We start from the raw sequence: 12,130 nt of genomic DNA, 5'->3' as shown, positions 1-12,130 counted from the left end.
TTCTCCGGAAAACGGGTCCAAATGGCTCTTTGAATGTTTAAGATTGCCGACCCCTGGCTTAGTGTGTGCTTTGCTTAGAGCTAAGCATAAGGTACACATTGAAATTTGGAGGGATACTTTCCTAGAGTGTGCTGGCATCTTGTCCGTGCCCTCGGTTTGTGCAATTTTTGTGTGGCTGGAAGGTCATCCTTTAAAGACACTCTAAAGGAAAGATGTGCCACCTGTCTTTCTGCAATTTTGAAGCTTTGCTGTACTTGTTTTTACATGGCAGGTTGTTTTGTAAGACAATCAGATTGTTTTGTATTGAACCTAACATTTTTTTCTTTCTTAGGAAAAGTTAGGTGGCAAGACTTTGACCAGGAAGCTTATGTTGGAGTTACCATGGTCAAGGCTGGTCAAGACCCATATGCCCGTAATAAGTTTAATCAAGTGGAGAGTGATAAACTTCGAATGGACAGAAATGTACCAGATACTAGACATGACCAGTAAGTACCAAATTGCTCTTTAAATAGGTTTCATGTATGGTAGTCCCCAAGCCAGGGACTACCAGTGTGTGTGTGTGTGTATAAAGCCTGAACTTGCAATACGTTAGGAAAGTATGTGCCTAGCTAGTGAGCTATACAAGATGTTGGCTATCCTCATGCTGGATAGAAATAGGTGTGCTCGCTGCTGCCCTTGCACACAGTTAGAAGAGTTGGACTACCTGGCATTTATTTTTCCCACACAGGGCATCCCAACGTGGTAGGAAAAGGAGTTGAGAGGAAATATTTCTTCGTTTGATAGAGTGCAGTGTATCCCTAAGAAAGGTAGCAAGCAGTGACAAGGAAGTCCTGCTGGCACACTGTGCTCCATATTTTAGATGGTTCAGTAAGGCACAATGTATAGCGTATACAACTAGTAAATTCTTGGCAAAATAGTGAAGTGGTGTGGAATTGCTTCTAACACTTGCCAAAATTCCCTTTTCTATACAATGGTTAAAGGCAGTGGTTCTCAAACTATGGCATCGCGATTCCCCAGCCACAGAACCATGGCCTCTGCCCCCTTAAAGGGTGGGAGTGGGGAAAGGCAGCAACACAATGCGCTAGATCGTGCTGCTTTGGAGTGGCGCAGGGGCTTGCTGCCACTTACCAGAGCGTGCAGCAGCCTCCCAGGGGTGTGGGGAGCCCCTGTTCCCAGCCTCCGCAGGGCTCCCCAACATGAGGAGACAGTCAAAATCATGATCGCAGCCACTTCTGGTTTTGCATTTGTGAAACCAGAAGTGGTGCGATTTTGAGGGTCTCTGCAGTGTCGGGAGCTCTGTGGAGTCTGGCATGGGGCTCCCTGCACCCCTGGGAGGCTGCAGCAGGCTCTGGAAAGTGGCAGCAAGCCTCTGCACCCCTCCAAAGCAGCATGATCTAGCACATTGTATCGCTGCTTTTCCCACACTTACTGTGGCTCAAACTCTCTCTGAGAATTTGAGAACGCTGGTTAAAGATATAAACACTTTGGCCTCCATTATGTCTGGTCACCTTACTCATGTAACTGACATGGAAGTGTTTGTATTTATCTCATCACTCAAGCTAGCTGCATAGACTAAGAAAATATTCTTTGTTTAAACTTTAATGTTTTGAGCTTTTTATCTGGAATTTGTTTTAATGATGGTCAGACTTGGTATCTGTTAGGAGTAGGCTAAACATTGATATTGACTGGAGCTTTATTCATGGTGTCGTGCTCCATATTGATTGAATTAAATGTTTAGATATTGACATTATTTGTGCTTTGCTAATTTGCAGAATAATAAACTAAAGCAGTATAATGTGATCAAACCCCACAGTAGATCTGTAGATTTTATACAGTACTTTTATAGTGTAGGGTGGCAATGTGCAACCCTTTTTTTGGCTATAAATTATCTGTGGTAAGCTCCCCAAATATAAGAGGGAATGATATATGAGAGAGATTTCAGATGCATCTGTTGTGGTTGTAATAAGCATTCTACAGTATTTGCACTATAATTCTAAAGTGGAAAAATATAAGTTTCTGAAGTTATGGAGCTGGTGCTGGCACTCATCCATATAATGGTAGAATGGGTGCTTATCTAGAAGTGTAACGCGCACAATCCTAGCAGGTGGAATGAATCTCATTAGTAAAATCTTGGAGTAACATTTATGGAGCAGAGAAATTTAAATTAATGTGTGCTTATTGTAAGGAAATAGATGAAGTCGTTGGGTTTTAAAGGTAGTAGGCCAGCAATTCTCTTAGCAGGTCAAACCTCTTCATTTAAGTGATACTTATTTGTTTTCTTTCCCCCTTTTGCTCTCCCCATATAAACATGAAACTAAGTGTGAATATTAACCTCAGAATTCCAGTTCTGGGTTCCCAAACTTAAGTGTGTGACAAAAAACAAAATAAGGTATCTGTATTTCCCTGTTCTTCGGCCCATTGCTGTTTCTTGCTGAAACAGTTGTCTCTTGGATACTTAGAAGGCTGGAACAAACAGAAATTTGACCTCAAGTTTTCAGTTTGAAAACTAGAACGCCAATCAATTGGTGTAGTGAAGCTTATTGAGTGTTTTAAAATACCTAAAGATCTGTAGCATGTACAAATTATACTAACAACAGAAGTACCTGGTTTAAGGATAGCAAAGAATAATTTTTAAGTTCTCTACGTCTGTATCATGTGCTAAGAGTTCCAGAAACGCATGAAATGCTTTCACCTGCTCTGATAAATTCTGAAGAAGAATAAACAAAGGATTAACTAGGCTTTTCAGTGCTGTTGCCAGTGAGACTTTTAAGCAGCTTAAGTTTATAAAGGCCCTGCAGGTTTAGAAGTGTTTGGCAATTCAGTCACTTGGACCTAGATTCAGCTTCACTGTAAAATGGAGCAAATGAATTGTTTTGGTGGAATACTCTGCAGTTATTGGTAGCATTGGATTTTAAATATAAGTGACTGTTGCCCTGAACTGCTCCTGGTTGCATACATTTATTATTATACTTTTAAAACCCATTTTAAACCATCGTAGTGCAGATAAGTTGCCTCCCCCATTCTATCTTTGTCAAGGACCATCTGAGCATTTTCTTTCAGTTTTGACTCTGTGCCAGACCCTGCAGGAGTGATAAAACTTTGTTCAGTATGGATTGTAAGTGGGCAGAAGAGGAACATAATGTAGGCTTGGTAATTGAAGTTGGCATCCTGTCCACAGTGCCAGGATCACAAGCCCATCTTTCACTTATCCATGTGTGTGTGCCTCAAATAGTCTTGTTGCAGAATCCTATGAGACATGTATCCTTTCTGCCATGCTCATAAATACCAGTATTAAAAAATGCCACCCAAATACGACAGCCCAGACCTCTCTCCAAATTAGAACCCAGTCTTTTGAACCAAATCTTTTAAGAATAATTGTAATTTTGTTTTTAGCATGTGAAATTGAACAGTTTATAATTGTTTGAACAAACATCGTTGCTGTCAGACATATGGAAGCATACTGTGAATCTTTTTAATGGAAGTGTCTGCTTCAGTGCTGCTGCACATAAACCTCTAACATTTGAAAATGTTTGTCCCTTTTAAGGTGTCAACGAAAACAATGGCGGATAGATTTGCCAGCTACTAGTGTAGTAATCACCTTTCACAATGAGGCAAGATCGGCTCTGCTTCGAACGGTTGTCAGGTATTTTTGTTGTGCTTCTTCACCGTCAAAGAACCATTTTAATGTGGTAATTTTCAAATGTTACGAGGGCACTAATCTCATCTCTTGTTGTTTAGTGTTCTCAAAAAAAGTCCATCCCATCTTATCAAGGAAATCATATTGGTAGATGACTACAGCAATGATCGTAAGTACCGATTCTGCCCCGTAAGGCTATCTTAAGCGCCTTTGAATTTAGAATCCTTAAATGCAATTGATGAAAAAGCTTGCTAATTCCTCTGATGGATTTCTCTTCTTTGGTTGGGCTTGGTACATATTTGTCAAGGATTTTCCTTGCCTACACCTTCCCAAGTTAGCATTTGCTTTCTTATGTCACAAGTGAAATTGGCTGTGTTCACAAGTAAAAATGGAATTAGTTGCATGAACTGAGTGTGCCTTCCATCTTTTCCAGCTGTATTCAGCTGAAATTCTCAACAGTGTGAGAAAATATTGCTCATGTAAAGCAGGTTTATCTCAGAAAGAAGGTGGCAGTCAGGTTTTTCATAGGCCTCAAATTTGACAGTTGTACAAGATTTGACAGAAAAGAACTTTTCATCTTGTGTTTCTTGAGATAAGATGATTAAATGATAAACAAATAATAGAAGCATATCCAATGTTCTTCGCCTTCCTCCCCAGCTGAAGATGGTGCTCTCCTAGGTAAAATTGAAAAAGTGCGAACACTTCGAAATGATCGTCGGGAAGGTAAGAATTGTATCGGTGCTGGGGAAAATATGAAGATTAAAACATCAGGCAGAGTTAACTTTTTGTTAACAATGGAAGCAAATGAATCCTGCTACGAATCCTGTTACAAGGGCTATATGTAGCTGCATCAGTTGCAAAAGAAATGTAATAAATTGTACAAAGAAGGCTGTTTAGTCTGTGATAGTCCTTTATTGTTCAGTCCTCTGAATTGCTTTCTAAATGCTCCAGTTTTGTGGTACTGGTGCCCTTCTTAAATCAACAGCTTACTATGCAGAAAGACTTTAAAAGTTAGGTGTGGAAAGTTAGCGGTCTGATTGCTTTGTTGTACTATCATGCGTTGGAGCCTGTCAGTTGTGTATCCTGAAATGAACTACGTGGTAGGTGTCTTCCATGAGAAGTTTCTGATGGGGATACCAGTCTTTCCAGTGAGAATTAGAATTAAAGTTAGGGTGTAATCCTAACTCCTTATGTCAGTACTTACCAGCACTGGCATAGCGGTGCCAGTGGGACATGTGCTGCATCCTGCAGCTGGGTGTCACTCACGGAGGCCTCCTCAAAGTAAGGGAATGTTTGTTCCCTTTCCTCGGAGCTTCATTGCCCTTATGTCAGTGCTGCAAAGCACTGACATAAGGGGTTAGGATTGCGCCCTTAGAATCATAGGTATCTGACAAAGGCTGTAAAAAGCAAGCAGTAATGCATTCATAACCTGTGAAGTACGCTAGTGTTTTCTCCTCTAATGGTAGAGGAAAGGTCCTTTAAATTGACCTGGATGTGTTTGTAACAAGTAAAGAAAGATTACTAACTTATGAAACAGCAAAGAAATCTACAGAGTAGCTGTTGCTTAATAATTTTCCATGGATGTCTAGACCAGGGGTCTCCAAACTTTTTGGCCAAAGGGCCGCATCAAATATCTGGTGTGGTGTGGAGGGCCGGAAAAAAATTTAAATATAAAATTTAAATAAATAAATTAGAGATGGAACTTAGATGACTGAATAAATGAATGAATGGGCTCATTCATTCAACCTCTCTGGCCCTCAGAACACCCTCCAGACACAATCAGAACACAGTTCTGGTCATGTTCAGTTGAGTGGGCCAGAGGCTTTCAGAGGACAAGAGGTTGGTCGCGGACCAGAAAGAGGTTTGCTGCGGGCCGTATCTGGCCCCCGGGCCGGCGCTTAGAGACCCCTGGTCTAGACTATGCAGGCAATTTTTGATTTACATAGATTTGATTTCCATGTTTTTGAAGTAATCTGCTTTCCAAATGAATATCAAAACCTAATTTAAGCATGCTAGTTTTTGAAATAATGTGGTATGTTCTTGGGGCTCCAGTATGTTTGTCTGGCTTTGTGTGTGTTCCCTTTACTTTTTAATTTACGCTTTTTTGAAGTACACACTGATTTTCATGAACATCTCCTGTGTTAAACAAGTGATGCCTATTTTAGATAACAATTATATCCTCTAAGAAACTCATATAAACATGTACCATATAGTGTATTTGAGGTGGCAATAGAAATTTTTTCCATGTTTACAGTCCATAGCTAGTACAGTAGTTAAATCTTTCTTATTTTGTACATCAGAAAGCAGCAATCATTAAATCTGTAGAATCATACTATTAATTTGGAATAAATCCTTTGTTCAGTGGCATAGTTCTTAAATATAGAGGGGGGAATTTCAGCAGGTGCAGCTGATTATCTTGCACCTGCTGAAATTCCCACCTGTATACAATTGCTAAAGGTTCAGAAGCCCCAAAGTAGAAAGGTTGGCTATCCTTGCTTTAAGGGAAAACATAGTTTGTGAGAGATTTTTCTAGTAACTTAATCTTGTTTCAAGTTTAACAAATCTGAGGTGTGCAGTGTGGTAGTTAGCATCATGGCCCTGTCATAATCTTTGTGAAATAACCCTGTACTACTAAAATAACACGACCACCCCTGTGTTTAAAAGTCATGTTAATTTCAAATGCATCTCATTTGTTCTGTTTAAACTGGGATTTAATCCAGATCTATATGATCCAGTACGTCTTTACTGAAGTTCTTTTATTGAAGTAGGGTGTGAAAGGAGGGAACAAGGAAGATGGGAAAATTACTTCCTTGTGCAGTGGTACCTCGCATAACGAATGCCTCGCACACCGAAAAACTCGCAGAATGAAAGCGTTTTGCGATTTTTGGTGACTCACACAATGAATTTTTATGACCCGTGCTTCGCAAGATAATTTTTGTTTGTTTGTTTTGGTTTGTTTTAAGGGGGGGATCTTCATTCCAGTTTATGCTCACATTCACCCTAAGGAAGGGGGGAGGATCGTCATGCCAGTTTATGCAGTTCACCCTAAGGAAGGATGATGAGTTCTTGGGGTTTCCTCGCGCAGCAGCGGGTCAGTCAGCATCCCTCCCTCCCTCTCACACACACACTTATGCTCTCTTCACCACCCCTCACTAACTCACTCACAGGGCAGGCTCCTGTGCCTGTCAGGGGTTGCTCGTTCTTGCTCCTGCCCGTTTTTGTGCCCCCTGCAAGCCTGGAACATCACAGCCCTCTCTCTCCCCAAGCCTGGAACATCACAGCCCTCTCTCTCCCCAAGCCTGGAGCATTGCAGCCTCTCTCTCCCCCCACCCCAAGCCTGGAGCATCACAACTTCTCTGCAGCACAAACACTTTTCCCCCTCTCTCACACACACAGGCTGCCCCCTTCTCTTACACACACAGATGCTCTGCCTCCCCCCACACTCACACAGCAGGGGAGGGGTGCCTTCACTCACCTCATCCAGCATCTGAATGTAAGCCCCCCCCAGCAACCTGCCATCGCAGCCTCCCCCCCCCCCCCGCAAGCCTGATCCCATTCACCCTAATAAGGGGGGATCTTCATGCCTGTTTATGATACCGTTCACCCTAGTAAGGGGAGGATCTTCATGTCAGTTTATGTAAGTAAGTCCCATTGTGCTTGCTCCCAGGAAAGTGTGCACAGGATTACAGCCTTCAAACTCCCCACTCAGCATCCCCCCCATCGCTCATTCACCCTCTCACTGCCCCTTTTCCTTCACATTTCCTCCCATGATCACGGCAAAAGCAAGCAATTGAGTGCAGCTGTTCTGTACTCCTCCCCAGCTTAGAGCGCAATCCTGTGCATGTCTCCTCAGAAGTAAGTCCCATTGTGCTTGCTCCCAGGAAAGTGTGCACAGGATTAAAGCCTTCAAGCTCCCCACTCAGCATCCCCCCCCCCCGTTTTTGAAATCCTCAGTACAGTGTGTATGCCTTTAAAGAGCACTTAATAAACACTTTGTACACCAAATTTGACTTTGTTCTGACTTTTCTTGCCCATAGGAACGCATTAATTAAATTTCAATGCATTCCTATGGGGAAACGCGCTTCGCAAAACGAAAAACTCGCATAACGAAAGGACTCGAGGAACGAATTAATTTTGTTATGCGAGGCACCACTGTATCTCTGGTGCCACAGCAGCATTCCAAACACCAGGAAAAAGAGAGTAAAGAATCACAGAAGAGGAAGGTAATCTCCAGTTACAGGGTGGGAAAAGGGCTGAAAATGATCCAGTTCAGAATACTGGCACATATGAGTGTACCACATTTCTATTCTAAACCAGACCATTATGAAGTTCGGCAATATTGCTGTAGAGTTTTTTGTTGTTCTTGTGATGAGAATAAACAGTAAGATTATTAGGATTGAAACCAGTGGTCTGCCTACCCTGGTATTCCTTGGTAGCCAGAGGAGGAGAGCTTGCCTATATTTTGCTTCTGCCAGTGGCAGACTTTGACTGAACAATGAACATTATCTAAATTTTGAATATGCAAGTAATTGGTTACCATGTGCTCTTGATTTTCAGGTTTGATGCGCTCGCGTGTCCGTGGTGCAGATGCAGCACAAGCTAAAGTACTGACTTTCTTGGATAGTCATTGTGAATGCAACGAGCACTGGCTAGAACCTCTTCTGGAGAGAGTAGCTGAGGTTAGTTAAGAGGGGCATGGCTTACTGAACCATAAAAATTACTCTCCTTGAATTTTGTACTCCTTTTGAAGAAGTATGTGGGCTGTTTTCAATCCTCAGTGTTAAGTAGTACAGGATAGTCCTCCTTATCCACAGATTTGGAACCCCTGGATTTGACCCAATGCACATCTCAAGCAACATCTGGAGACTTGACCCGTACCTCCCTGGAAGTAATAGGAACAGTCTTCCAGTTGTATCTGGGAGATGGCCTGTGGTTTGGTGAGGCTGCACGTGGCCTCAGAAGGCTTCCAGGATGCCCTAGAAATGCACTTCTAGTTTAGTGCTTGTCTAAGGTGTTCCCGAGGCCGCCTGAAGTGCAGCCTCCCTGGACCTCTGACTACCTCCCAAATGTAGGTGATAGCCCCCACCCATGGATTTAAGTATCCACAGGTTTTGGTATCTATGGGGAGTCCAGGGACGGACTGGACTTCCAAAAGAATTCCCAGGCTACTGACTAGAATACTCATTTGAGGAATTTGTTTCAGCCAGCTCAGAGGCATTCTTAATCTTATCACGGGTCATTAATTTGTGGCCAGGGCAGCTAACAAGTAATGAGTCCTGATGAGTTTAGCCAGGAGTCACTCACCAGAGACACTTGAGTAAACTTAGCAACTGTGTTAAAACATGTGACAATAAGAAGAGCCCCACTGGATCAGGCTGTGGCACCCAACCCTCCAAACGCAACTGGAAGTTGAAAATATAGTCACTTCAGGTTTTTCGCCATCAGAAGGCCTTAGTAGGCATTCTGAGGGTCAGGGAGGCTTCCCCCTGTTTGGAGGGTTCAGGTCGGGCCTGGTCAGGACTCGGTGCAGGTCGGGGGACCCATATTTAATCTGTGGATGATCAGGCACAACCTGTACTTTCTTTTGTCTGCTCTAACTCTTCCAACACTCAATGTTATGACCATTGGATGTCCCTTGTTTCTGGTGTTGTTTGAGAGGGAAAAGAACATCCCTCTACCACTCTATCCATCCCATGCATAATTTTATACGTCTCAATCATGTTCCCCCCAGGCGCATTTTTCTAAACTGGTCTCTTGTCTCACCTGGTAAACATCCTATCCCTCCTCCTCCTTGAGGGGGAATTGATGGTGTCTGTAGACTTTTGGTATGCACATGTTCACAATCTCCATCAGACCTTAGCCAACAAATCATGGTCTTTTACCAAGGGACGTCAAGGGCTTCTATACCACGCCCTTTCATTCCATTGTCTCTTGAGTATTCACCAAGTGTACAACTATGGCAGCATTGCCTTGGACTCTGTTTTTTGGCCTCTCCTTGCCTCAAACTTGTCAGTAGTCTTTGATTAATAGCATTTTTCTTTACACCAGAGACATCTTTGTTTCAATTTTATTTATTTCCTGTCCTATGGAACTGCCAGTAACTTCCACTTACTACTTTTCTTAAGCAGTCCAAATAATTTCCGAATAGATAAGTCCACAGCTTTTGTAGCATTATTGTCTTCTCTCAATAATAGCATAGTTTTTTTTGTTGAAAGTGGCAAGTTGAATTCAAATAGCAGCTGTTGACAAGTTCGGCTTTGAGACAGTTTTCCTGCCACACTTTTAAAGGGAAGGGTGATAGGAATAAAATGCCTCTTGTTTGACCTATATCTGGAGGGAAAATCTGTTCACAGGACCCTGTCAAAGTTCAGTGGCCTTCCCTGACTGAACATTTACACTGAGTTTTGTTTCAATATTTATTTCAGGACAAGACCAGGGTTGTGTCTCCCATAATTGATGTAATTAATATGGACAACTTCCAGTATGTGGGGGCATCAGCTGATTTAAAAGGAGGTATGTATCTGTACTGGAATATATAACTCCCCCAAATGTGAATACATCAAACAACCCATTAGTCTAGTATTTGTTCTTGATTGGCACTGTTGAAATTCTGAGCTGCTTTGATGGAATATTGCATTTATGTTGCAGACTTCGAAATATGTACTTTTAAGCTCATAGCTTTGTTGCCCTTGAGTTAAAATGCTGAACACACAGGTCGCAGCAGGAGATACGCTTAAGAATATAGCTTAAATTTGATATAGCACTCAGAACTCAACGTCTCCTGAACATTTTGTACTCTTATTGTTTAAGTATTTCCTTACAATTTTTGTCATGTAAATATCTTGAATCAGTTTGACATATCTTTCAAATTATACAACTTATACATAGGAAACATAATATGATTGTGGGTAGAACTTCTGTCAGTACAGCAGCCTGTAAGCTTTCTGTGTTGCATTCACAGCCACTCTGTTGGGCACATCACTTGTACTCGTAGCTGACTTTAAAATGAATGTTGGGGAGATCATGTTATTGGGACCATGTACAACTTGGTGGCCAAAGAACTCCTTTGTCCTTTCATATATCTTGTCTTGCACAAACTTAGTACAGTGGTTTTAATAAGTGCTGATAAGGCTGTCATTTGAGAAGCAGGCTTGGGTACAGTTCATACCAGTAGATGGACTCCTCACTGGCAAGTGCATCTGAAGGCTCAGAGGAATCTGTGGGTCGAGGTCTTTTGGATTCTTTTTAAGTTAGTGCCTGAGGATGTTGACAGGATCGTTTGTAGTATGTCTTGCTGCTCTCTTGATCCTTACCCAGAGTGGCTTAAAGTGACCTGGGGAGGGTTGGTTGAATGCATCATGAGGCTTATGAATGCATCTCTGTGGGGAGGGTGTTTTGCCTGTTAATGGACTTGGTATGCGCCTTCCTGAAAAAAAATCCTCTTTGTATCAAGTCATTTTAAATGACTTTTGGCCAATTTCCAACCTCCTCTTTCTGGGAAAGTTGATTTAGTGGGTGATGGTGTCTTGGCTGCAGAGGGTTGTGGAGGAATTCTAGACCTTTTTCAGTCCAGGCGTGGCTTTGGGACTGAGACTGGTTTAGTCATCCTGATTTCACCTGCACTGGGGATTACCTGTGCTGGGGACTAGACATGGAGCAGTGCTTCCCTGATGGACCTCTCAATGGCTTTCTGCCACATCAGCTATGGTGTCCTTCTGGGCTGATTGACTGGGTTGGAGCTTGGGAGCACTTTGCAGTGGTTCTACTCCTTCTTGGCTGATGGGTCCCAGAAGTGGTACTTGGGTACTCTTTTTAGCACCTTGGCCTTTATGATGTGGAATGCTTCAAGGTTTCATCTTAATCTCCATCCCTTTCAACGTTTACATGAAACCATTGGGAGTGGTTATCTGGGGATTTGGAGTGAAGTGTCATTGGCATGCTAATGACACCAAACACTATATTTCCTTACTGTCAAGGACCTGGAGTGCTGTCTGGAGGCTATTTGGATCTGGATGAAGGCCAACAAACTGAAATAAAATGTGGACAAGTCCTCCTAGTTCAAAAGGTTTTGGTTCATTCACCTGAATAGGGTTGCAGTTCCCTGCAGGAACAGGTGTGCAGCTTGGGAGTACTCCTAGATACACAGCTCTGCCTGGATAGTGTGCCCAGCTTGACTGGTGTGCCAACTGTGGCCGCAGTCAAATTAGTCAGATCTTACCATGGTGATTCATTCCCTAGTAATATCACAGTTAGATTATCGCAGTGCACTCAAATGGCTGCCTCTGAAGATGGTTCATAAACTGCAGTTAGTGCAGAACACGACAGCTCTTATGGTCACTGGAGCTCAGCAGTTAGATTCTGTTGAGTTGCTCCTCCAAGGTCTGCACTGGTTGCTGATTTGTTTCTGGGCCCTATTCAAGGTGATGGTACTTGCCTTTAAAGCCCTGTACAGCATAAGACCAGGTTACCTGAAAGACCAGCTTCTTCTATGCA

The 12,130-nt window shown here is 42.6% G+C and overlaps 1 protein-coding gene across 1 annotated transcript in view; it reads left to right on the top strand.

Moving 5' to 3' along the window:
- The window catches only part of GALNT2 (polypeptide N-acetylgalactosaminyltransferase 2), an 85,438-nt gene that overhangs the window by 56,121 nt on the left and 17,187 nt on the right, over positions 1-12,130 (top strand). The window contains exons 3-8 of the mRNA XM_066611420.1: positions 332-485; positions 3,545-3,643; positions 3,739-3,806; positions 4,295-4,360; positions 8,195-8,316; positions 10,063-10,150. Coding sequence (XP_066467517.1) covers positions 332-485; positions 3,545-3,643; positions 3,739-3,806; positions 4,295-4,360; positions 8,195-8,316; positions 10,063-10,150 — 597 coding nt within the window. The remainder of the gene's footprint in view (positions 1-331; positions 486-3,544; positions 3,644-3,738; positions 3,807-4,294; positions 4,361-8,194; positions 8,317-10,062; positions 10,151-12,130) is intronic.

Source organism: Tiliqua scincoides, chromosome 1 (genome assembly GCF_035046505.1).
Source record: "Tiliqua scincoides isolate rTilSci1 chromosome 1, rTilSci1.hap2, whole genome shotgun sequence".
Taxonomy (NCBI): Eukaryota; Metazoa; Chordata; class Lepidosauria; order Squamata; family Scincidae; genus Tiliqua; species Tiliqua scincoides.
The sequence above is the reverse complement of the archived record's forward strand: the minus strand, read 5'-3'. Positions and strand labels throughout refer to the sequence as shown.